Source organism: Molossus molossus, unplaced genomic scaffold, assembly GCF_014108415.1.
Source record: "Molossus molossus isolate mMolMol1 unplaced genomic scaffold, mMolMol1.p scaffold_m16_p_6, whole genome shotgun sequence".
Classification (NCBI taxonomy): domain Eukaryota; kingdom Metazoa; phylum Chordata; class Mammalia; order Chiroptera; family Molossidae; genus Molossus; species Molossus molossus.
Window position 1 is genome coordinate 1,375,241 of NW_023425399.1, and position 23,118 is coordinate 1,398,358.

General features: G+C 62.4%; 1 protein-coding gene across 2 annotated transcripts in view; it reads right to left on the bottom strand.

The window, feature by feature from the left end:
* Positions 1–363: 363 nt before the first annotated feature.
* The window catches only part of CDH4 (cadherin 4), a 281,734-nt gene continuing 258,979 nt past the window's right edge, over positions 364–23,118 (bottom strand). The window contains exons 8-16 of one of the 2 annotated variants that reach the window (XM_036245369.1): positions 18,017–18,154; positions 13,851–14,036; positions 8,990–9,243; positions 8,345–8,487; positions 5,914–6,147; positions 4,011–4,244; positions 3,456–3,595; positions 2,633–2,797; positions 364–845 (exon numbers count right to left, since the gene is read on the bottom strand). In XM_036245369.1, coding sequence (XP_036101262.1) covers positions 642–845; positions 2,633–2,797; positions 3,456–3,595; positions 4,011–4,244; positions 5,914–6,147; positions 8,345–8,487; positions 8,990–9,243; positions 13,851–14,036; positions 18,017–18,154 — 1,698 coding nt within the window. In that variant the 3' untranslated portion in view covers positions 364–641. The remainder of the gene's footprint in view (positions 846–2,632; positions 2,798–3,455; positions 3,596–4,010; positions 4,245–5,913; positions 6,148–8,344; positions 8,488–8,989; positions 9,244–13,850; positions 14,037–18,016; positions 18,155–23,118) is intronic. The other variant, XM_036245370.1, reaches the window with a different exon arrangement.

Consider the following 23,118-nt stretch of genomic DNA (forward strand, 5'->3'; position numbering starts at 1 on the left):
GGTCTCCCTGCCTCCCGCTGGCCTCGGGAACCCCCAAAGGGTCCAGGAGACCCTGCCTGCATGTGGCAAATCCGAAGGACCCAGAAGGGCTGTTGCAATTTGGACCCCAAGCTATTTTTTCTTTGTAAATTTTGTCAAGTGAGTCACCTACTTTTTTTCCTCATAAAAGGCCAAAAATTAAAAAAAAAAAAAAAGGTAAAAAACACATTTTCCCCGATTTCTCAGCAGGTGCCTTCAGAGCAGGGATGAGCTGGGACGGGGGCGCTGGGGACCGGGGCTCGGGGGACTTGGTCTGTCTGTTTTAGTCACTCCTGAGTTTGAGGAAAACTGATACATGTACCAAAAGGCACTTTCGTTTTTTTGAAACAGTGCTTCTGTTCTAAGAAATTCAAGTTAAGACAGAGTGCCTCTCGCTGGCCTTGGTAAGTCAGCTACCGTGATGGGCGGCGGGGCGCGAAGTGTGCATGCCAGACAGCTCAATGTTGGGGGGCTGGGGCGGGGGACCCCCTAGCACACCGCTAATGACGTGTCTGCAGGAGTCGGGAGGACCGGCGGCCTCCCCGCGTCCTGCGCCTCTGGCGTCCGTCTGTCCGTCTGTCCGTCCGAGCGCTGGTCCCGCTTTGGTCCGGGAGGAGGGTCGGTCAGTCCTCGCCGCCTCCGTACATGTCCGCCAGCTTCTTGAACCGGGGCCCCCAGTCGTTCAGGTAGTCGTAGTCCTGGTCCCCGGAGCTGGACGAGTTCAGGGAGCTGACGGAGCCCGCGGTGGAGCCGCTGCCCTCGTAGTCGAAGACCAGCAGGGAGTCGTAGGGGGGCGCTGTGGGGTCGTTGTCGGCCGCTCGGAGTCCCTGGGGGGCAGGACACTGGGTTAGGGGGAGGGTGTGGGCCTCCACCTGGGGGTCTGAGCCACAGGAAGGAGGGGCCGGGGGGCAGAGCTGTGGGGCCCTGCAGACAGCAGGTGCTCAGAAAAGGCTCCTGCAGTTAGGTTATCGGAGGGGCGCCCCAGGGAACCCCGTGGGGAAGGGTGTTTGCGGAGCGGCTGGAGGGGAAACGCCACGCCAGCTGGAGGCAGGGAGGCTGGGCGGGGCGGGGGCTGGGCAGGGCCTATGGTTGGGCAGGGCCTATGGTCGGGATGGGCGGGGCCTGTGGCTGGGCGGGGCTGCACCTATAATTGGGCGGGGCCTATGGCTGGGCTGGGCGGGGCCTGTGGCTGGGCGGGGCTGCGCCTATGGTTGGGCAGGGCCTAGGGCCGGGATGGGCGGGGCCTGTGGCTGGGCGGGGCTGCGCCTATGGTTGGGCAGAGCCTATGGTTGGGCAGGGCCTATGGCTGGGCAGGGCCTATGGTTGGGCAGGGCCTATGGCTGGGATGGGCGGGGCCTGTGGCTGGGCGGGGCTGCGCCTATGGTTGGGCAGGGCCTAGGGCCGGGATGGGCGGGGCCTGTGGCTGGGCGGGGCTGCGCCTATGGTTGGGCAGAGCCTATGGTTGGGCAGGGCCTATGGCTGGGCAGGGCCTATGGTTGGGCAGGGCCTATGGCCAGGATGGGCGGGGCCTGTGGCTGGGCGGGGCTGCACCTATAATTGGGCGGGGCCTATGGCTGGGCAGGGCCGATGGCTGGGCAAAGCCTATGGCTGGGCAGGGCCTATGGCCGGGATGGGCGGGGCTGTGGCTGGGCAGAGCCTATGGCTGGGCGGGGCCTGTGGCTGGGCGGGGCCTGTGGCTGGGCGAGGCCGTGGCAGCATGGAGTTCAGCCCCTCCTGGGGGCCGATGGGTCTTGATTCCATGATCAACATAGAGTGTGAACCTGGGGTGGCCAGAAGTCAGAATTATGAAGTTATGTTAACTATCCCCACGAATGAAATTCCACAATGTCCAAGGTGTGGCTGGAGCCCCACCCGGGTGCTGCCCTCTGTCCCTGAGAGTGGTCTCAGCAGATGGTGGTCCTGGGGGCAGCTCCCCACCCCAGGACTGTGGGAGAGGTACCCTGCTCCCTCCCCGTGGGCGGGACAGCTCTGAGGTGAGGGGTCCATGCTGGATCTGGGAGGTCCCCAGTGAGGTGGCCTGGATGTCCACCATGGCCACGGGGTGGCTGCTGCACCTCACTGCCCAGCTCTTCCGGTCATTCAGAACTGAGTAGTTTCTCGTGTCCATTCTGCTGCCTTGAAGACTTATTCAGAAGTGGTTTTTTCATACAGATTGGGGAGGGCGTACTTTTGGGGGTTTTAAACTTTTTTTACATTGTAGACAGTGAACACTGTCGAAGCCGAATCAGCTTTTGGACAGGTGTAAGGTCACTTTTGCCAGGGACGCAGTGTGCGTTGGGGTCTGAACATCTCTGCATCTGCGCTGAGACCCTCCCTGGGTTCTTTTCTGTTTCATTAACTTCTCCCCAAGTCCAATTCCGATGTCGGTGGGGAAGTGAGTGTTGCCAGCCCCTCTGACAAATGCAGTCGGAAGTCGGGGGGGGGGCAGATCCTTTCACAGGGCGATGCTGGGAGGGGCTTGGCCCAAGGCCTGCTGCCTCCCTTGGCACCCGGAGCCCAGGACAGAGGGCATTGCTGTTGGTTGTCTGTGTTAATAGGGTTTTACATTGAGGAGCGGCCCTGCTTGGGGCCTCCCCACTACCTGAGCACCCACCTCGCTGATGAAGTCTCCGATGTCCCCCGGGTGGGGAACCACAGGCCTGACGGGGTACTGAGGCTCAGCGCCCACGGGCCGCTCGTCCACCCGCCGCACCCCGGCTGCCTTGCTCAGCACATGCTCCATGGTCTCTGGCTGCTGCAGCTGGCTGAGGTCGTAGTCCTGAGCGGGTGGAGAATGGAGAACAGTCAGGGGAGGGGGCTCAGGCAGGCAGCAGGCAGGGCACCAGAACAATCACTGTCCTATCCCCCCCCCCCCCGGTCTGCCTTCCCGCAATGCCCACCTCCCCTCTGTCCAAATCCTCCCTGTCCTGAAGGCAGGGTCGGCTCTGTGCCCCCAGGAGCCCCACTCTCCACACCGCTAAGCTCTCACACATTCCTCATTCATTCCTCAGAACAACTGGGAGCTAGGGCGCTGTCACCCTTGTTCTGGGGGGCAGTAAGCTTTAGTGGGGTATAGACTTGCCCCGAGTCCCACAATGGCCACGGTGGACCCAGTCCAACCAGGCAGCTCCTGGAGTCCCCCTCCCAGGGGCACTGCCTCCTGGGCACCCAACAGCCCTGGCACATGGGTCTGTCTTTCATAGCCCCTGGGGCGCAGGGAGCAGGGTGAGGGGACCCGGAGCCGAGGCAGGGTCCCTGCAGGGAGGAAGCAGTACAGGTGCATGGAAACCCAGGCAGGGGACCAGGCTGGGAAAGGGGGTTCCTGTGCCCACCCCTGCTGCCCTCACTGGACGTGGGTTGCATTTCTGCCAAGATAAAGGACGCACTGTCTTCTTGCCAAAACCCAAGAGGGCGGCTGGCTGTGGCTATGGTCTCACCTGGTCCTCCTCGCCTCCGCCTTCCTCATCGTACTTGAGGATGTTGTCGCGCACGTCATCCTCGGGGTCGATGAGCAGCTGCTTCGTGTGGCGCTCTTTCTCCCGCCGTTTCATCCACGCGATGAACAGCAGGACCATGGCTGTGGGGGCGTTGGGGGGTTGCTGTGAGCAGGCTGTGCCTGTGTGTGCCTGTGTGAGCATGTTATTTGTGTGTGTGCATCAGGACACATATGGGTGGGCCATGCACCTGTGAGAATGCATATGCATGTGTGCGCGTGCACACACGCCAGTGCATGTCCATGCGTGTATATGCATGTGTACATGTGCGTGCAGGCATGTGCACATTTACGCATATGAACAGCCCATGTGAGTGTGCTGGGGTGCATGTATGTCCATGAGTGTGTGTCTGTGTACAACTGGGTTTTGGAAAGGTCCCTAGAGGTTGGGTGAGGCTGGGACACTGGGCTGCAGGGCAGACCCGGGCTCTGCCTGCTCCTGGCCATCCCTGGATGGGGTGCTCCCACCACGGTGCCTGTGGCACCCGGCCGTACTCACTCAGCAGGATGACGATGCAGATGAGGATGGCCACAATGGCACCCGTGCCCAGGCCGGCCGCCGCCACCGCGCCAATAGTGGTGCAGTCGCCATTCTCGTCACATGGGCACACCTTGACTTTGATGATGGACGTATTGGATAGGGGCGGGTTCCCAGAGTCTGTGACGATGATGGGGACATCGTACACCCCGGCCTCCAGGTACAGGACACGCAGGCTGAGCTGGGCGTAGTCACCTGGGACAAAGCAACAGCACGGGCTTTGTTAGTAACCACCTGGCCCTCCTTCCTAAGCATGACTTCTGAAGGAAAGACCAAGTCTGATAGCATGAGACTCTCAGTGACACACATATGTGCACACACATACACACAGGCACATTCATGTACACACACACATACACAGGCATATTCATGTACACACACCCAGGCATATTCATGTACACACACCCAGGCATATTCATGTACACACATACACAGGCATATTCATGTGCACACATATACAGGCATATTCATGCACACACATACACAGGAATATTCATGTACAAATAACACATACACAGGCATATTCATGTACACACATATACAGGCATATTCATGTACAAATAACACATACACAGGCATATTCATGCACACATATACAGGCATATTCATGTACAAATAACACATACACAGCATATTCATGTACACACATATACAGGCATATTCATGTACACACATACACAGGCATATTCATGAACACACATATACAGGAATATTCATGTACAAATAACATACATAGGCATATTCATGTACACACATATACAGGCATATTCATGTACAAATAACACATACACAGGCATATTCATGCACACATATACAGGCATATTCATGTACAAATAACACATACACAGCATATTCATGTACACACATATACAGGCATATTCATGTACAAATAACACATACACAGCATATTCATGTACACACATACATAGGCATATTCATGAACACACATATACAGGAATATTCATGTACAAATAACATACACAGGCATATTCATGTACACACATAATAGGCATATTCATGAACACACATATACAGGCATATTCATGTACACACATATACAGGCATATTCATGTACAAATAACACATACACAGGCATATTCATGTACACACATACAGGAATATTCATGTACAAATAACACATGCACAGGCATATTCATGTACAAATAACACATACACAGGCATATTCATGTACAAACACACACACATGCACAGGTATGTTCATATACATACACACACTACATCTTACCACAAAGGTAAAGACACTGGCAAGTCAAGAAAAACACATTGCAACACGTAGGATGAAGAACTTATTTCCTTATGAAGAGTTTGACCAAATCAATTATAAATAAAACAAAACACCTCAGAGAAAAACAGGGCAAGGGCACTGAACAGATAATTCACGAAAGAAACAAAAAATGGCCAAAAAATATAGGAAAAAACGTCTGCCAGTAGTTAAGACATACAGACAGAAATGGTTTTGGCTCAGAAGCTGGGCAAATGCTTTTTCAAATGCCATCCAGGGTTGGTGAGGCTTGGGGAGCAGGCCCATTCCCAGGTGGCCAGTGACACTGGAAACTGGGGCAACGTTTCTATATGCATCGTCCCAACGCTAACAGAATTCAGATCTTGGGTGCCCTGTTATAGGAGCTCCGGTGTAGGACGTACCCCCAGGAAGTATGTCACTTGGGTCGGCTGTGAGGATGTTCAGCTGGGCTCATCGAGACAGTGAGAGACTGGGACGGTGTGGCTGAGCACCCCCAGCCTTGTGGGGGCTCCCGCAGGGTTGGGACTGCTCCCATCCTGCTGCCTACTCATCCAGGCCAATAGCCCCCAGGGACGGCACCCCAGACGCAGCTGGGCTCACCATTCAAGCGGGTGATGGTCCAGTTCTTCCGCACGGCAGCCGGGACGAAGGGCAGCTCGAAGACGTAGGGGCCGATGTTGGGGTCGATGTCAGCGTCAGCCGCTGTGATGTTGATGGCGTTCAGGCTGGGCTTCTCGCAGATCTGCGCCTCCTTGGGGAGCAGCTCGGGGGCGTTGTCGTTGATGTCGATGAGATAGATCTGGAGGGTCCCGGTGCCACTGGCCGGGGGGATCCCTGCGGGACAGGCACGGTGACCATGCGGGGCCGTTCCTGAGGCTCCGCGACCTTGGGACAGACCACAGCCCCACCCAGGATGGCCGCATGGCCTCGACCAGAACCCCCAACCTGCACCGACACCCACACAACTGCACATGACATAGGAACCGACGGCGCCAGAGCACACAGCCCCAGCCAGGGGAGTGCACGTGCACACACTCGTGTACAGCTCCACGCCCCGCACAGCTGTCGGGGATGGGCTCTTTGAGTTGCCCTGCTCCACCCAGCAGGGTTCCTGCGGCGGCCAGAGGCCGGTGTTCGGACTCGTGAACCTGAACGGAGAAGCTGAGGTCTGTGTCTGCGGGGAAGGAGGCTGTGGAGATGGATTTGAGCTTAGAGCCTTTGCCCCACGCTCTCCACAGAAGCGTGTCTGCTTCTGCCGGCCTCAGTGTGCAGACAGGTGCTCGGCCGAGCCCCCAGCTCCTCAGGGCCGTCCTGGCCCCGAGCCCCATGCCTTGGCCCAGGCCCACGGCGCAGTGGACGCGCGCTGGGCGCCCAGAGAAACACGGCGGTCTACCCTCTAGACAACTCTATTCTGATAGAGGCTGTGCCCCGCGAGGGCCGCTCCTGGCCCGACACCCACAACCGCGTCTCCCGGCCGAGGCAGGTGGAGCGTGGAAGAGACACGTCCTAGAGCACGTGTCTTTAATCTTCCGGAAAACATCCAGGTGCGTTTACGGCGGCGCAGCTCGGCCCCTGCCGGTGGGCACTGCGGTGTCACGCAGAGGACGACAGTGCACAACCAGGGGCAGCACAGGTGGGCACAGGCGGGTTCTGTCAACTCACGGGACTGGCGCTCATTCAGGATCTTCCACGTGTTCCCCGCCACGGCCACAGATTCCCTGTAGGTCACCGTCTAATCTCACCTCGGCGCCGGAGCGGCCGGGGGAGAGGGTGTCTGGAGAACCGCACCATGGCTGGCTGCAGGGGCCTCTGTGGGCCCGCGGGTCAGGGGGGCGGGGAGGAGGTGGCAGGGCGGTTATCAGGGCCCGGCTCTCGCTGGCCCTGGAAGGAGCCTCATGAACTTCAGCTGCACAGTGGCTCCCAGAACCCAGCAGACACGTCCTGCCTCCCGGCCTCGGCACCTGCTGTTTCCTCACTCGGGCCCTCCCCTTCCCAACTCATCTTCCCCTGGCTGTTCCTTCTGGCCCCCCAGTTCTAGCCCCACAGCCAGCCCCTCAGAGCCAGGGGCTCACACAGCTGGAGGCCCTGGTCACCCTCTCCCATCCTGTTCCGTTTTCTCCCAGCACCTCTTGCTCCTGAAGTGGTCTTGCCGACATGTCTCCCCGGGGCAGACTGCTGACTTAACCCTCCATATCCATGTCCCCTGTCTTCCCTCACAGAAAGAACTGGGGCCCCCCATTTTATCTGGGATCACCCCTGCCCAACCAGAAGACATTTCTCAGCATCCCTTGCAGCCAGACATAGTTGTGAGTGGAAGTCCTTAGAGGGGCAGGGTGTGCCCTTGCCCTCCCTGATCCTCCTGTTTGCCAGAATGTGGCTGTGATGGCTGGAGCACCAGCAGCCATTATGGGCCATGCTGCAGCTCGCCGAGGACACAGGTTTCTCCAGCCTGACTGTGGGCTGCCTGCTCCAGCCTTCTTTCACGCGGGAGAAAAGAAACCTAATCGTGTTGAAATTCCTGTCATGACTATGCAGCTGGTGTTAGGGGACACACCAGCCTCCGACTGTCAGCCATGCAAGGGAGGGGGCTGTGGCCTGTTTGCTGAGGAGTAGTGCCTGGCACAGCGCAGGACTCCGGGAGTAATCGCAGCAGCAGTGACAGCGCCATCTGGAGCTAGACCTGGTTCCCAGGGGCCTGGCACGGGCTGCTCAGCTGAGACATGCCTGCCTCTGTGGCTCAGTTTACAAGGGGGAGCTGAGGGGCAGCTGTCAGGACAGGGCTGGGACAGAACTTGGCTGGCTGCTGCTGCGCCCTGGCTTCCCCCGGTGCCCATGAGGAAGCGGTGGCACGAGAAACCGGGAGGCCAGGCAGAATGATGCTCTGAATGAACGCAGGAGGGGCGAGTGCCCGGGGCCCTGAAGGACGATGAGGCCCTGGCTCGGCTCTGCACAGGGCACGTAGCGCCGTGTCCCCACAGCGCCCCCTCAGCCTCCCGGGGGAGCATCCACAGTCACCCGGAGCGGGGCGCACCATTGTCAGCCGCCAGGAAGGTGGCCTCGTAGACGTTGTTTTTGATGCAGACGGACTCGCGGTCCAGGATGGCCGCCGTGGTGATCTGCCCGTTGGTGGCGTTCAGGTGCAGCCAGCTCGCTGGGTCCGACAGCTTTGAGTACCTGTGCAGGGGGTCGCGGGAGGTGAGGTGTGGGGCCGCCCTGGGGTCCCAGCCCCTCCAGGCTGCCAGCCCGCTCTTGGGGGTGTGGAGGCTTTCCCTCCAGCCCCGTGCAGGGTCCTCCCGTGGTGGGATGGTGACGACAGTGACCTGTGGTCACCAAGGTGGACGGGCTGCATGTCCACACAAGGACCCCAGGGTGCAGGTGGGGAAACTGAGGAACAGAGAGGTGAGGGGCCTGTCAGTGGAGCGAGGCCAGGAGCAGGGCCCAGCCCGACTCGGACACTGTGTGTCAGTCGGGACCACGCCCGTGGCTGTGGCACGGCCCCGTGGCTCCCACCTGGAGAGGCTCTGCAGCTGGGGCTGGCCCCGAGCCCTGGGGACTCTGTGGTTGGCAGGTTTCCTGGGGCGGTCGGGTTCCGCTCCCTGGAAAGCAGGGGGCCCCGAGTGTGAGGAGCCTCGTTCCCAGGGCCCGAGGTGGCGGGGTGCCATGTCCGCGGACCCACCGCACGGCCTGCTGCATGAAGCGGTCGGGGTCCACGGCTGAGAACGTGGTGAGCACGGTGCCGGGGGGCACGCCCTCCTCCAGGCGGATCAGCTTGTGGTTGGAGGGGAAGTAGGGGGCTTCGTTGACGTCCATGACCGAGATGGTCACCCCTGCCGTGGCCTGGAAGGACATCTGGATCCCGCTGGCCAGGGGCGCCTGGTTGGACACCATCACGGTCAGCATGAACGCTCTGTTCAGCTCATAGTCCACCGCCTGCAGAGAGAGGCAGTGGGTGAGCCGCAGTGATGCCCGCGGGGTGGACAGGGGTGCCCGCGGGGCTGGACGGAGGGTGCCCGTGGGGCTGGACAGGGGTGCCCGCAGGGCTGGACGGAGGTGCCCGCGGGGCTGGACAGGGGTGCCCGTGGGGCTGGACGGAGGGGGTCCCTTTGGAGCTGGACGGAAGGGGTCCCCTTTGGGGCTAGATGGAGGGTGCCCGTGGGTCTGGACAGGGGTGCCCGTGGGGCTGGATGGAGGTGCCCACGGGGCTGGACAGAGGGGTCCCCTTGGGGCTGGCTGGAGGGGTCCCCTTGGGGCTGGATGGAGGGGTCCCCTTGGGGCTGGATGGAGGGGTCCCCTTGGGGCTGGATGGAGGGGTCCCCTTGGGGCTGGACGGAGGGGTTCCCCTGGTGCTGGATGGAGGGGGTCCACTTGGGGCTGGATGGAGGGGTCCCCTTGGGGCTGAATGGAGGGGTCCCCTTGGGGCTGGACGGAGGGGGTCCCTGTGGGGCTGGACGGAGGGGGTCCCCTTGGGGCTGGATGGAGGGGTCCCCTTGGGGCTGGATGGAGGGGTCCCCGTGGGGCTGGATGGAGGGGATCCCCTTGGGGCTGGATGGAGGGGTCCCCTTGGGGCTGGATGGAGGGGTCCCCTTGGGGCTGGACGGAGGGGTTCCCCTGGTGCTGGATGGAGGGGGTCCACTTGGGGCTGGATGGAGGGGTCCCCTTGGGGCTGAATGGAGGGGTCCCCTTGGGGCTGGCTGGAGGGGGTCCCCTTGGGGCTGCACGGAGGGGTCCCTGTGGGGCTGGACGGAGGGGGTGGACTTTGACTCCAGAACTATGAGAGAACACATTTCTGTTATTTTAAGCCCTTGTGTGTAGTGTTTCCCAGTCACCTCCTTTTGGGGTGCCAGGACCCCCACTGATAAATACTAGACCAGTCTGCAGTCTACTAACTGAGGAGTTTCGTGCAGAGAGAAGAGATCTGAACACGAAGCAGGCGAGAGTGCCCATGGGCCTCAAAGCGGATGAGACGGGCCGTGGACGCCCCGTGCTGCCCTGCGGGGCGCTGGAGGCCACCGCGGAGGTCGGGGTTCTGATGCTGATGCCCCGCTGTCTCCCCTCTGCCCCCCACTGCCCCGGTGACCTTGGGGAGCTCTCATCCTCTCCAGGGGCGGTCTTGTCTGCTGAAAGAAGGGATGCTCACCACCGCCCCATGGCTGAGGCCCCCCATGGCTGAGGCCCCCCATGGCTGAGGCCCCCCCATGGCTCAGGTCTGTGACTATGGGAGGGGCCCTGCACCCATGGGCACCACCTCGCAGGACCTTCAGTGGCCCAAACTGGCTGCCAGCCTGCCAAGGCGCCTAGAGTACAATCAACCACCTGTCACCTGTCCCCGCTGGGGACTTCTGTCCAGAGACCACGACCCCCAAGGTGTACACCCCCTGTTCCTGGACTCCAGATGCCTCTGAGCACACAGCACCGCCCTGTGCCCCCCGCTGGGTCCAGGTTCACCCTCCCCCAGAACCGCACAGCTGCCAACACACCGGCCCCTCCCCCGGTGCCTTGAGGCTCGGCCGGCGATGGGGCGACTGTGTTCAAATTTACTGTCACAGAAAGTCCCGGGGTCTGCGTCCGTGAACAAGCCGCGGAGGGAGTGATCCGTCTCTCCGTTTATGGGTCCGTGTCCCCGGAGGACATGGAAAAATGCTGCGTGTCATGCATTGAAAATTGTGTCCCCAGCCGGAGTGAGGACACCTTTCAGAAAGGCAATTACAGCCGATAAAAGTCCACGGGATGGGGACATAAAACATATTCGTAATGGACGAATCAATAGCTAATTTGTTCCAACAGTTTCAGTGAGTGCGGAGGGACCTGCTGTTGTCCCGGCTGGGCCGCCCCCCCACCCCCGAGGTGGCGGAGCCCCTCTGCTCAAAGGCAAGAGTGCAGGGGGCGGGGCAGGGCTGGAGCACCGCACACCAGGGCACAGAGAGCGGCAGGGCCTGTCCCTCTGCTCTGGGAGCCAGGACTCCAAGGACTGCGGGGGGCTGGAGGGAAGGAGGGGGCAGAGGGGGCCGACCCCGCGTTCCCGCCCCCGGCCGCTCGGTGCCTGGGCCACAGCTCACTCACGTCTGGGGTGAGCCGGGTCAGCAAGGCAAGTAGAGGGGCACATTCCTGGCTTCTCAGAGGTTAAGCCCCGAGGCCCCAGTGTGGGGACAGGGGGGTAGAGGGTCTCCTCTTGCAGGAGGTGTGCCTTCATGCTGGAGGAGGGAGGGGCCGGTGACAGACGCCCCGTTGCGTGGGGGTCTGAGAGCTGATGAGCTGCGTGCCCCAAGTCGGGCAGAGCCCCCCAGGCCCAGTTCGCCGGAGGACAGGGTGGGGGGGGGCGCGTGTGGGGCCGGGCCAGGACTAGGAAGACCCGCCTGAGATGACTGTGGACGTCCTTTGACGGCAGCCGAGCTGGACCTCAGGACTGAGGGCCGAGGGCCGGGCAACCACAGACACCTGTGCCCAGGAGCCCCTCCCCCTCCCCACGCACCGCATCAGCCCAAGCACGCGCAGCTGTCAGAGCCGGGGCAGAGGTCCCAGTCTGGGGCCGCGGGGGCCAGAACTACAAGCTGGTTGACCTGAGAAGGGAAGGCCCTCCGAATGCACTGCCAACTTGATGCATCCCTGCCGTGGGGATACCTCTGCACCCCATCCCTCTGTGGGCACCAACCCTGCATGGCACGGCGCCTATGCTTCGAAGGGACCCGGGGCCCGTGAGGAAGTGCGGTGACCGTCACCGCGCACTAGGGAAAGAGCCAGGAGAACCGCTCGTCCGTGACGACGGTGACGATGACGACGCAGCTCACGTGACTACTGACGGAGCTCTTCCTGCATATGCCAGGCACTGGGCCGAATCTTTCCTGCCGGGGGTCTGTTTCACGTCGGCGATAAACCTGGGCCCAGCTCCCCGACAGCCTCGTCCAACACGAGGAGACTGAGGTATGGCTGGCCCGTGCCAAGGGTCAGAGAGCCGAGAGCCAGCATGAGATCCAAGCAGATGCCCCAAGGTGCCAACTTCCCCCGTAGGCTGGGTCCTCTAACTGCCCCTCCACCGCCCACACCCTGCCCCTCCTGGCCACCCCCTCGGAAAGGCAGGGTCTGAAAGGGTGGTGTCCCCGCCAAAGAGTGCAAAACCGATCTGAAAACGCTTTCTAGGATAAAACACCTCGCCGCACAGACTTTAAGTGGAAAGTTCAGAGAAAAGCCTGTAAAGACTAAAAGCAAAAATGAGGGAAAAATGGGGAAAGCGTGGATTCTGCCCGGAGCACAGTGATCCACCACTCTGGCCGGCGGGGCTCAGTGGATTATCATCCTGTGCCCCCAAAGGTCACCGGTTTGATTCCTGGTCAGGCAGGGCACAGGCCCAGGTTGCAGGCTTGATCCCCAGTAGGGGGCGTGCAGGAAGCAGCCGATCAGTGGTTCTCTCTCCCATCAATGTTTCTTTTTCTTTTTAAATGTTTTTTCTTTCTTTCTTTTTTTTAATCCTCACTCGAGGACATTTTTCCTTTTTTTTTGTTCAGATAGAGTGGGAGGGAGAGAGAGGAACATCGACATGAAAGGGACACATCGAGTGGCTGCCACCTGCACAACCAACCAGGGCCGGGGACAAACTTCAACCGAGATACGTGCCCTTAGCAGGAACTGAACCCGGGTCTCTCTGGACTGCAGGCCAACGCTCTAACCACTGAGCTAAACCAGCCAGGGCTGATTTTTCTTTCTTTATTTTTAGAGAGAGAGAGAGAGAGAAACATCGATGAGAGAACATTGATGGGCTGCCTCCGGCACGCCCCGCACTGGGGATCAGGCCCAAAACCTGGGCACGTGCCCTGACCGGGAATCAAACTGGCGACCTCTTGGTGCAGGGTCGATGCTCAGCCACTGAGCCAGACTCCCATCAATGTTTCTATCTCTCTCCCTTCCTCTCTCTCTGAAATCAATAAAAACAGACTTAAAAAATTTTGATACACTAAGATTCCCTGTGGACTTTGACCAGTAGTCATTACACCCAACACTGTGATCAGGAACCTACCCCAGGTCCCCTCCTGCTGCCCTGCGTAGCCAAACCCCCCACTCCCACCACCCTTCTGAAGACTAGTCTATAATGTTGGTACCAAAACCAAGACAGAGACAGTATGGGGAAGTATAGGCCTAAATGGCTCCAAGAAATATGGAAAATCTTCAGGCGTCAGCAGCACAAGTCCCGCCACGGATTATAGGAATATTCGTCCACGGCCACGTTGGCTTTGTCTCAGGAATGCAAGGATATGGAACACTAGTGTCTCAGTGGAGTCCACCCATCAGCAGATTAAAGAACGGTGGCCTTCAGTTAGGGGTGGGAGCGTAACTGTGGGGGGCGGGGGCGGGTCAGGTTGCCAAGTCCGTGGAGGTCACGTGACCAGGTCCCCGGGAAGGCTCACTAGGGTTCGTACAGTCCTTGGCCCTTGGATGGTAGGGGTGGTGTGCACTTCACCCGAGTACTGTTTCTGTGGACTTTGTCCTGGGGTACGTGGCGGGGTATGTGCCAAGGATGCCTGGCAGGAAGCGGGGTGAGCACCCACCTTCACCACGGTGACCATGCCCTGGTTGGTGACGGGGTCGGTGCGGACGGTGAAGTGCCCCGAGGGGTCCCCGCTGATGATGCGGTAGACGGCGTTCCAGTTCGGTGAGTGGGGCTGGTCTCGGTCCATCACCGTGAGGTTCGCGATCACCGTCTCCACCCGGTTCTCGGGGACTTCCCCTGCATACTGCAGCGTGGGGGAGGAGAGAATGTCACGACCCCCTGGAAGCTGGAGAGCTTGGGGAGATCCTCTACCAGCAGCCACCAGACCGCGATTCCCGTGGGTGGGCCCGTCCCCCTCCTACGCCCATGGTGGCGCCCCGGGAGGGCTCTGCTTGGACGCTCATGTCTGCATGGATCACGGCCAAACTAAGCCTTGTCTGGGCCCATGCACACACTCGCACACCCACACACGTGTGCACACCAGGACTCTCTTTAAGTCCCCCTCGGCCTTTCCCACGTCAACAGAGGACTGATGCAGACACCCGGGACACACGGAGCCCCCGGGACAAGCTTGCGGGGTGGGGAGAAACGCAGGGGCAGCTCCCAGGGACCCGCTCTGGGCTCCCACCTGCTGGGGGTCCTGACCCAGGCGGGGGGCTGGGGGTCGGCGTGCTGATGAACAGGTGGCCGAACCTGGGACCCACCCTCTGACCTGCGGCAGCACAATGAGGCGGTGAGCCACTCGCCGCATGCGTGGCTCACGTGGCAGGGACAGGTGTGTGCGTGTACACGTGTGCATGTGTGTGCCCTGTAAGTGCTGGGTGCCCGAGCATCTCCTTCCTGGTGGGTCACTGCTCAGGCATGTGGCCCAGCTCAGAAGGGCCCGAGGCCGGTTTGTGCCCGGCGGTCACTGCCTTGAAATCTGTCGTGGTCTGTGGACAGGGCCCTGCGGTCTTACTCTGCACCCGGCCCTGCAGGGTGAGTCTCGGAGCTACAGAACCTGGATAAAGTCTGTGCGGACATGCGGGGGTTTCTGTGGTCACAGCAGTGCAGCCCCGACAGTGAGCAGGGGGTGCCCTCTGCCTGCGGGGGCCGTGCCGGGCTCTGCCCGTGCGTGGCCTCACCGGCTCCTATCCTTACCCCATTTACTGCGGTGAGAGAGGTTAAGACCTGGGGTGCCACAAAGGCAGGGGCCCAGATTGTCGGTCCCAAGTGCCGGGCATGATGCCAGGGTTGACCTCTCCCAGAAGGGTGCCCCCTTCAGTCTAGCTGCTGTGGGGTCGCAGGAAGGGCAGGAAGGGGCCCAGAGCGCTCGGCTCAGCCCCCCCCCATAATTCTCTGCATCAGCCTGACGTCGGTGGCACCCAAGCCACCAGCCCCTCCCCCACCAGTGCCTGGCAGCAAGAGCCGGGTACCCGCCTGAGGTCACACCCAGGAACTGACAAGGTGCCACTTCTGTGCCAAAGGAGAGCCTCCCCGTGCCCTTGGGGCTCCGCCCTCCCCGTGCCCTTGGGGCTCTGCCCTCCCCGTGCCCTTGGGGCTCCGCCCTCCCCGTGCCCTTGGGGCCACCCCCAGTGAGTTTCAAAAGCCCAGGCACTTGGTGGAGCGTGTCGGGCAGCCGACCTCACGTCCCCCACTGTCCAGGTGTTTTCATGGCTTCTACAGCAGCAGGTGGCAGGTGGCAGGTGGCAGCAGCCCATCCAGCACGGGACAGGAGCCGAGGTCCCGGCACCGTGGGACCCCCACACCTGACGCACCAGGGCCTCGGATCCTGAGGCCTCTCAGGCCTCCGGCAGCCTCGCTCTCTGCTTACTCACCGGGGTGGGTTCTGCGGCTGCACCCAGAGAGCCCCCCACTTCAGCCCAGTTCTGAGGGGGCACCAGGCCCTGTGAGGCCCGGTGGGCACCTCTGTTTTCTGAAGCGGGTTTCTGTCCCCGAGAGTCACAGGCCTGTGGTTTCTTGGTGTGGGCCGGGCTGCGTGTCCCTGAGTCGGATTTCTCCAGACTTTGGGGTGTTTAATTCATGCCAGTTTAATAAAGATCCCAGAGAAAGGCCTAAGCTGGCGAAGCCGGGTGGGATTTTCCCGGGACTTGCCCGGCCGTGAGGGGCTTTCAGTTTAGCTTCTCAGCTCACGCGCACGCGAGCCTCTCTCCTGCCCCACGGGACGCGACGGCAGGTGTCTGGGGAAGGAAGAGTTTCAGGAGTGTCGGCACAGATGTCCTCGCCTACATGGTAACCTAGAATTCAAATGCACCCCCGTCCCCAGAGCCCGGGCGGATTTCATAACCGAGCAGGGCCCCTCCAGCGAAACCCCAGCTCCGCTCGGAAATCCGGCGGCTCCCGGGGGACGGCCACGGCGGCACAGAGGACTCGGGTGAGAGCGGCGACCCAGCCAGGGTGCCGGGGACCCCTCGGCTGGGGGGGAAGCCTGAGAGGCAGCTGCCCACACACAAGACTCTGGACCCTCCGGCATCTGCGCCGCGCGGACACCATGACCCTAGGAGGTCCTGTCTCTGCCCTGAAACGTCGCTGGTATTCATGAGGCTTGGGGAGGACTGGACCCTCCCCAGCTGCCCTCGGGTCACAGGACCCTGTCCCTGTTGACGAGGACATTTAAGTGACTCTCTCGGCCAGGAACTCGGATCCAGCACGGTGGTGACCAGCGCTGTGACCGCTGGCCCTGGACGCCTGTCCTGCCAGGAGTCAGTCGAGGCCCCATGGGCCCCGGAGTGGGAGGGGTTGCGGACGCCTGGGAGGGGTCTCCATGGACCGCCGCCTGGGGACGCGCCAGCACTGTCCCCCCAGTCTGTGGTGGCTTCTGCTGGGAAAGGAACAGTCCAGGTGCCCGTCTGGATGTCACGATGTTTTTAGTTTTTGGAATTCGGTGTTCTGCTCAGTAAAACAATGACGGTTTCTGTGGGCTTCTGAGCTCAGAATCAGAATCAGGTTAGTGTGGCCGTGGCTCGTTGCCAGAGGGACCTGGAAGCTGTCTCCCCCCCTTGTCCATCTCAGGGGAGGCAGGCCCCGCCCCCAGCCTCCGTCCACCTCCAAGGCTGCCGGGGAGCCCCCGCGCCATGACCCTGGGAGGTGCTCTGTGTCACCAGCGCCGGGGGGGGGGGGGCCCTACCGCTGAGCTGAGAAAAACGACGAAGCCCCTCCCCAGGCTTTGGGCCACAGGCCGGGTTTGTCTGGAAGGACGGGCTGGCCCGAGGGGCCGCAGGGTCCTGCCGCTAACAGTGACTGTTACTACTGTCACAGCACCAGGGCCCCGCTGTCACCGTGTTCACCGAGTCCCCTGTGTGCCAGGCAGGGACTGGCGCCCCGACCTACAGAGCAGCTGAGGCGCAGGACGCCCGGCCCGAGGTCCCCCCACACAGGCAGCTCGGCGGCCCCGGGGGGGGGGTCCACGTGCCCGACGGAGGGGGTGGGCGTCCCACCACCTGCAGGGAAGTGGACCCGGCCTGGTGAGGCCAGGCGAGGGCAGGGGTGCCCAGCAATCCGCTCCAAAGCCAGGGGCTGGGATGCTGGGTCTCCAGGGCTCCACTCCGGGACTGAGGCCGAGGACCACAGGAGGTCCTCGGGACGGGGTCTGTGGGCTATGTCCTGGGGGCCACTGGCCCCACAGCAGTCCCTGGGCTCACCCCGAGTGCTCACCCCATGTCCCGCCTCCCCGGAACCCCGGCCCGGGCCTGTCCTGCCGTTTCCCGCTGGCCCGGTGTGGGAGCAAATGGAATGGCGGCCGTGCGCCGTCCCCAGCGGGTCATCTGCCACACGACCACCACGCAGCCACGGGCGCCCTCGCCCTCCGGATCCCGCCGGGCCCAGGGCCTGGACGGAGATGCAGGGATGTGGGATTTGGGGATCTGTGACTCAAGAAGGGGGGTGTGGGGATGAGGGGGCGCAGGGGCAGCAGGGTGAGGGGAGGCTCAGACGCTGCGGTGCAGCTTGTCTGGGGGGCTCCTTTGCCCCTCCCTGCCCCGCCCCTGAGCTGTCATGAGAGAACAGCCCCCGGGGTCCCGTCCCAGCGGCTCCTGCTTCCCGTTTGGACGGCAGCCTCTGAGCCTCAGCGTCCTCCCATAGCCGGATCCTGACCCGTGGGCTGTGGGGTCAGAGGCAGACCTGTGCCTGTGCCCATCCCGCCTGGCGGCTCCTCCCAGCAGCCAGCAGGCGGGCCGGGAGCCAGGAGTGGCCGGGCGGGCACGCCCCGCGACGCCAGGCACTCACCGTGCTCGCGGTGAACTCCGGAGGGTTGTCATTCACGTCGGTCACCGTGATGATGGCCGTGGCCGTGTTCGAGAGGCCGTAGTTGAGGTTCCCCTCCATGTCTGTGGCCTGGACGATGACCGTGTACTGCTGAACTTTCTGGAAGGAGTGAGGTGGGGAGAACAGGGCATCAGTTCGGGTGCTCGATTATGGCTGCTTATACTTTTCAACAGGGGAGTGGCGTTCTGGGCAGCGGGGTGCAGGGCTCCCCGACTCTCCGCACAAGGCTGGCGGAGGCGCTCTGCGGGGACCGCGCTCTGCGGGGACCGTGGTCTGCGGGGACCGTGCTCTGTGGGGACCGTGCTCTGCGGGGACCGTGCTCTGCGAGGACCGTGCTCTGCGGGGACCGTGCTCTGCGGGGACTGTGCAGCTGGGACCGGCCGCATTCTCCTCACGAGCGCACTTTGTGCAGAGTCCCGAGCGCGGGGCACAGTTAGGACGCAGGCATGAGCTCCACCAGGAAGTCACGCTCCACGGGACGTGTGACTTCCTTCAGGCATCGCGGCCTCGTCCACGGGGGCCGCCAGGACGGACACCCCGAGGCAGCGAGGTGGCCCTTCCTCCAGCCCCGGCCTGAGCCAATTATCACAGGTGCTTCTGGTGTGACCGGCGGGGACAGGCCTGGTGGCAGCTCTGCCGGGACCACTGTCCACCTCTCACCGGCGCCATGAGGGGAGGCAGGCTCCCCGGGCCCAGGCACAAAGGGACCTCATGAAATGCCTTCTGAGCGACAAACGAGCCAAGTCCTGCTCCTCCGAGAGTCAGGGCCAACTCCCAGTCACAGGCTCCAGTGAGGTCTGCTCAGGTCCCAGAAACTGGCGCCATAAAGAATTAATTATAAAGAACAGATGCTCACCCAACTGTCTCTTTCCATCCATCCATCCATCCATCACACATCCATCCATCACCCATTTACTCATCCCTCCTCCCATCCCTCCGTCTCTGTCCCTTCCCCTCCCCCCGGGCCAGCCAGCCCAAGCCAATGGGGCAGCAGCGTGGCTGAGCCCAGCCCACCGGACAGTCTGCCACGGAGAGCCACGTAGCTGGAGCCAGGGGACGTGGCCTCAGGTTCTGACTCCTGAGATGTTCCTTATTCGGCAGAGCTGGCTCACACCCAAGTCCTCCCCGCGGCCCGAGGCTGTGTGACTGGCTGCTGACCACCTACCTCTGCAGCCTCGTCTGGAGCCAGGGTCCCCACACCCTCTGTGAGCCTCCCCGGTCCTGGACGCCGCCTCCGCCCTCGCCCGCCGTCCCTCTGTGGGAGCTCGTTGGCCTCCAGCAGTCTCTACACAAACGCCTGTTTCTCACGGGTCTTCCCGACGCTCCGGGGAAGCCAGACCCGCCACCTCTCTGCCTCCCCCGTTCTGATTTTACAGCTGCCGCGGGATTGTTGTCGGTGTCCCCAGGGTCCAGCGCGGTGCCCTGCACGTGGTCAGCACTCCCTGAACGTGCCCTAAATGCTCCCAAGTGACCGCGGCGGCACAGAGCTTCTGAGGTCCACCGGGGTCCCTGGGTGCCCATAAAGCGTCTGGCCACCTGTGGGCCGTGGGAGGCACTCGGGCTCAGAGGGGAGTCACAGGGTCCCACGAGCGAGCACAGAGGCCCCCACTGCTGCTTTGTGTAAACAGCTGTGTCGGCGCGGCCGCGGCCTGTCATTCACACCAGCTGCGGCTGTTTTGCAGGGACAACAGCGGAGTGGAGTGGGTGGGGGTGGGGTGCCGACTCCGGGCCCGTCCTCCCTCCTCCCTCGGAGGCCGGTGTCAGAAGCAGTGAGGGGAGGGGCTGGGGGAGACAGTGCAGGACCCAGGCCACCAGCCTCAGGGCCACCCTGCACCAGTCGGCCAGACAAGCCGCGGCCCTCACCGGCCTCCAGCCATGACCAGTGGGCAGGGACGCGATGACCCGGTCCCCTCAGGCACCCCGCACGGCCGGGGAGCAATGCCCGCCACTGCTCTCAGGACTTCGTCACGGCACCTACAATGCCCACACGGCGACACTGCCAAGTGGCCTGGGGGCTCCGTCTGAACGTGGGACGGTCGGCAGGCAGAGACCGTGGTGCCATCCTGCGGGGCTGCAGTTGCCCTCATCTCCACGAACGTCAGGCCCCTGACATCATGCCATCGCCCCAGCCAAGGTCCCTGCGCCCGGCCTCTGTGCCTCAGAACAGCAGAAGGAAGACGCTCCTCCTCCTGTCCAGCAGAGGGAGCCGCTTGTCTGGTCAGGGCTCTGCCTCCGCCAGGATGCTGTGGGGACAGGCTGGGGACGGGGCCAGGCCCGAATCCGAACCCCGGGTCCCCACACGCGCTCGGTGAGGGGCCCCGGGTCCTGCCCACAGCGCCGGCGACCGCTGGGAGGAGCCTGGGTGACTGCAGTCCCCTCCCCGGGGAACATCAGATCTCTGTCAAAGCCGCAGGGAGCCTCACCCTGGGACCGGTTTTCCCTTCTTACCCAAGCTCCTCCCGTTCTTGACAAATCTGATTCCCCCCCTCCCAGGACCACCTTGGAAAGTAAGCCGCAAGGAACCTCAGCAGTGTCCCCCAGGATGGGGCCGGGAGGCGGGTCAGGCCCGTCCTGCACCCAGATGTCCCCTCTGAGGGCTGCCGTCACCCGTCTGCAGGACTGCAGGCCTGTGACCCCGAGGGCCCCGCTGCCGGGCTCTGCGGTCTGGCTGCCGGTGTGAGGGAAGGACACCAGAAGGGCTGGCCGCTGGAGCCCTCCAACCTCAGGCCCCACCTCACCCCCAGGACCAGCCGCCAATGCGAGGGGCCGGGCGGAGAAACCAGCGTCCGGAGACCCACAGCACAGGGAGGGGAGAGGAAGCGTGTTAACCTGTCGTATCACAGCCTCCACCTGGGGCCATCCCCAGCCACTGCCTCAGTGGACACCGCAAGGAAACACCATCTCCGAGACACAGGGCACACGTGTGCGTGTACCCGTGTGTGTGTACCCACGTGTGGGGGTGTGTCTCCCTGCGGATCCGGGGAACGCCTGTGTGTGCAGCCGACGGCCACTAGAGGGCGCGCTGGCCATGCGTTTGACAGCCAGGTTGGGGGCGGGAAGCAAACCCAGCAGGCAGGGACCCCCAGCAGAACTCGGGGTCTCAGCCCCGTTTTGAGAGCCTGGGGTGGGGGGTGGGCTCAGGCTCCTCTGCGTGGCTTTTGGTTCAGAAAGGGTACTTTCTGGGCTGAATTGTGGTCACTGTGTTCTCCCACCAAACCCCTCTGGGAGTGGTGGCTGAGGGTGGGCAGGGGACCCGTGTGCACCCAGGGAGGGTGGGTGTCCCCAGGCGTCTCTGGACACAGACATACCCTCCCATTTCACTTAGGGGCTGTTGATGTCCTTGCTCAGGGCCTTGCTTCCCAGCCTCACATGCTTCTCATCATTACCTGGAGCTAGGTGAGCAAGGCCAGGTGGGCGGCCTGTGGAGTGGGCAGCACCCGCTGTGTTTGCCGCCCTGACCTCTGCCAGCCCAGAGCCTGCCCCGTGCGCGCCTGCCCAGCGGAGCTGCAGTGATTTGATTACAACAGGACTTGGCCACTTCCAAGTTCAAGAGGAGGGAAAAACCGGAAGCAGCCCTCCCTGGGGTTCTGCCTGCCTCCCCCAGCTCAGCATTTAGAGTTTGCAGAACATCCATCAATAATGCAGCCACTGGCATGCCCTAGAAAAGCACACGGCTCCCCGTGTGCCCTCCACCTCCCGGCTCCCCACGCGGGGCGCACCCCGGCCTGCGTCTGCTGCGCTCGACCCCGTGTTCCCGCACAGGAGACCAGCACTGCCAGCGCTCGGAGGGGGCTCCGACTTGCTTCTTTGTGTTTTCTGCGTCGATGTTGCTTCTGTGATAAGAAGAAACATCAGTAGGTGTGACCGGAAGAAATGTGTTCTGGGCTCCCTCGTGTGGCCGTGGCATCCTGGTGTGGCCAGAAACGTGGCCCTGAGGATTCCCAGAGAGGCACCTGCACGGCGTGGATGGACAGGCCACCGAGTCTCGGAGTTGGCACCAGCCCGGTGCCTCCAAGCACCCCCGCCAGCGAGGTCACCTCATGACCCAGGAGACCCCTGCAGGCAGCCACGCCGAGGCCAGTCTCCCGGAAAGTTGAAGCCACAAGACAGCACTTTGTTAGCTCAATTTTCTCCTTCCTCCTCTTGTCTATTTCGGGGGAGAAGCAAGACTTCGGGGGTGAACATCCAACCGAGGTCATTGGTAGCAAATCTGTCTTATTGCTTTTTCCCTCCGAGACCACAGCACTGCGTGCAGTGTCTGAAAACGGGGTTCCGTAAAATGAGTCAGAACTCAGCCACTGCGAGACGCCGAGCCCTCCTCCACCCAGACCGCGGCCAGGGTGTCCTCGAGGGACTCCCAGGAGCGCCTCTCCGGGAAAACGCAGTCCCGAATTTCCCGCGTGGCTGCCACGACGCTGCCCACGGGGTCCTGTCACCAGAGTCGGCCACGACACCCGCCAGCCCTGCAACACGGCTGCGTGTCGCTCTCCCCAAAATCTCCTCTGATGAAAACGTAGGTGGACGGTCTTGGAAACATCGGAAGGCGTTGGTTCCGCTTTCCTGAAGATGCAGGGGCGGGGAGGAATTTCAGGTCATGGAGGTGGCGTCGGGAGCACAAGGACGGAGCATCGGCGGAGGTCTCAGAGCTGGCTGGACCCCACGGGGGCGAGGGAGCCGGGCTGGGGCGGGCTGGACTCCACGGGGGACAAGAGAGATGGTCTGGGGTGGGCTGGACTCCATGGGGGCGAGGGAGCCGGGCTGGGGCGGGCTGGACTCCACGGGGGACAAGAGAGATGGTCTGGGGTGGGCTGGACTCCATGGGGGACAAGAGAGATGGTCTGGGGTGGGCTGGACTCCACGGGGACGAGGGAGCCGGGCTGGGGCGGGCTGGACTCCACGGGGGACAAGAGAGATGGTCTGGGGCGGGCTGGACTCCACGGGGACGAGGGAGCTGGTCTGGGGCGGGCTGGACCCCACGGGGGCGAGGGAGCCGGGCTGGGGCGGGCTGGACCCCACGGGGACGAGGGGTTCTCACGGAGAACGAGCAGGAAGGCCCCGCCAGG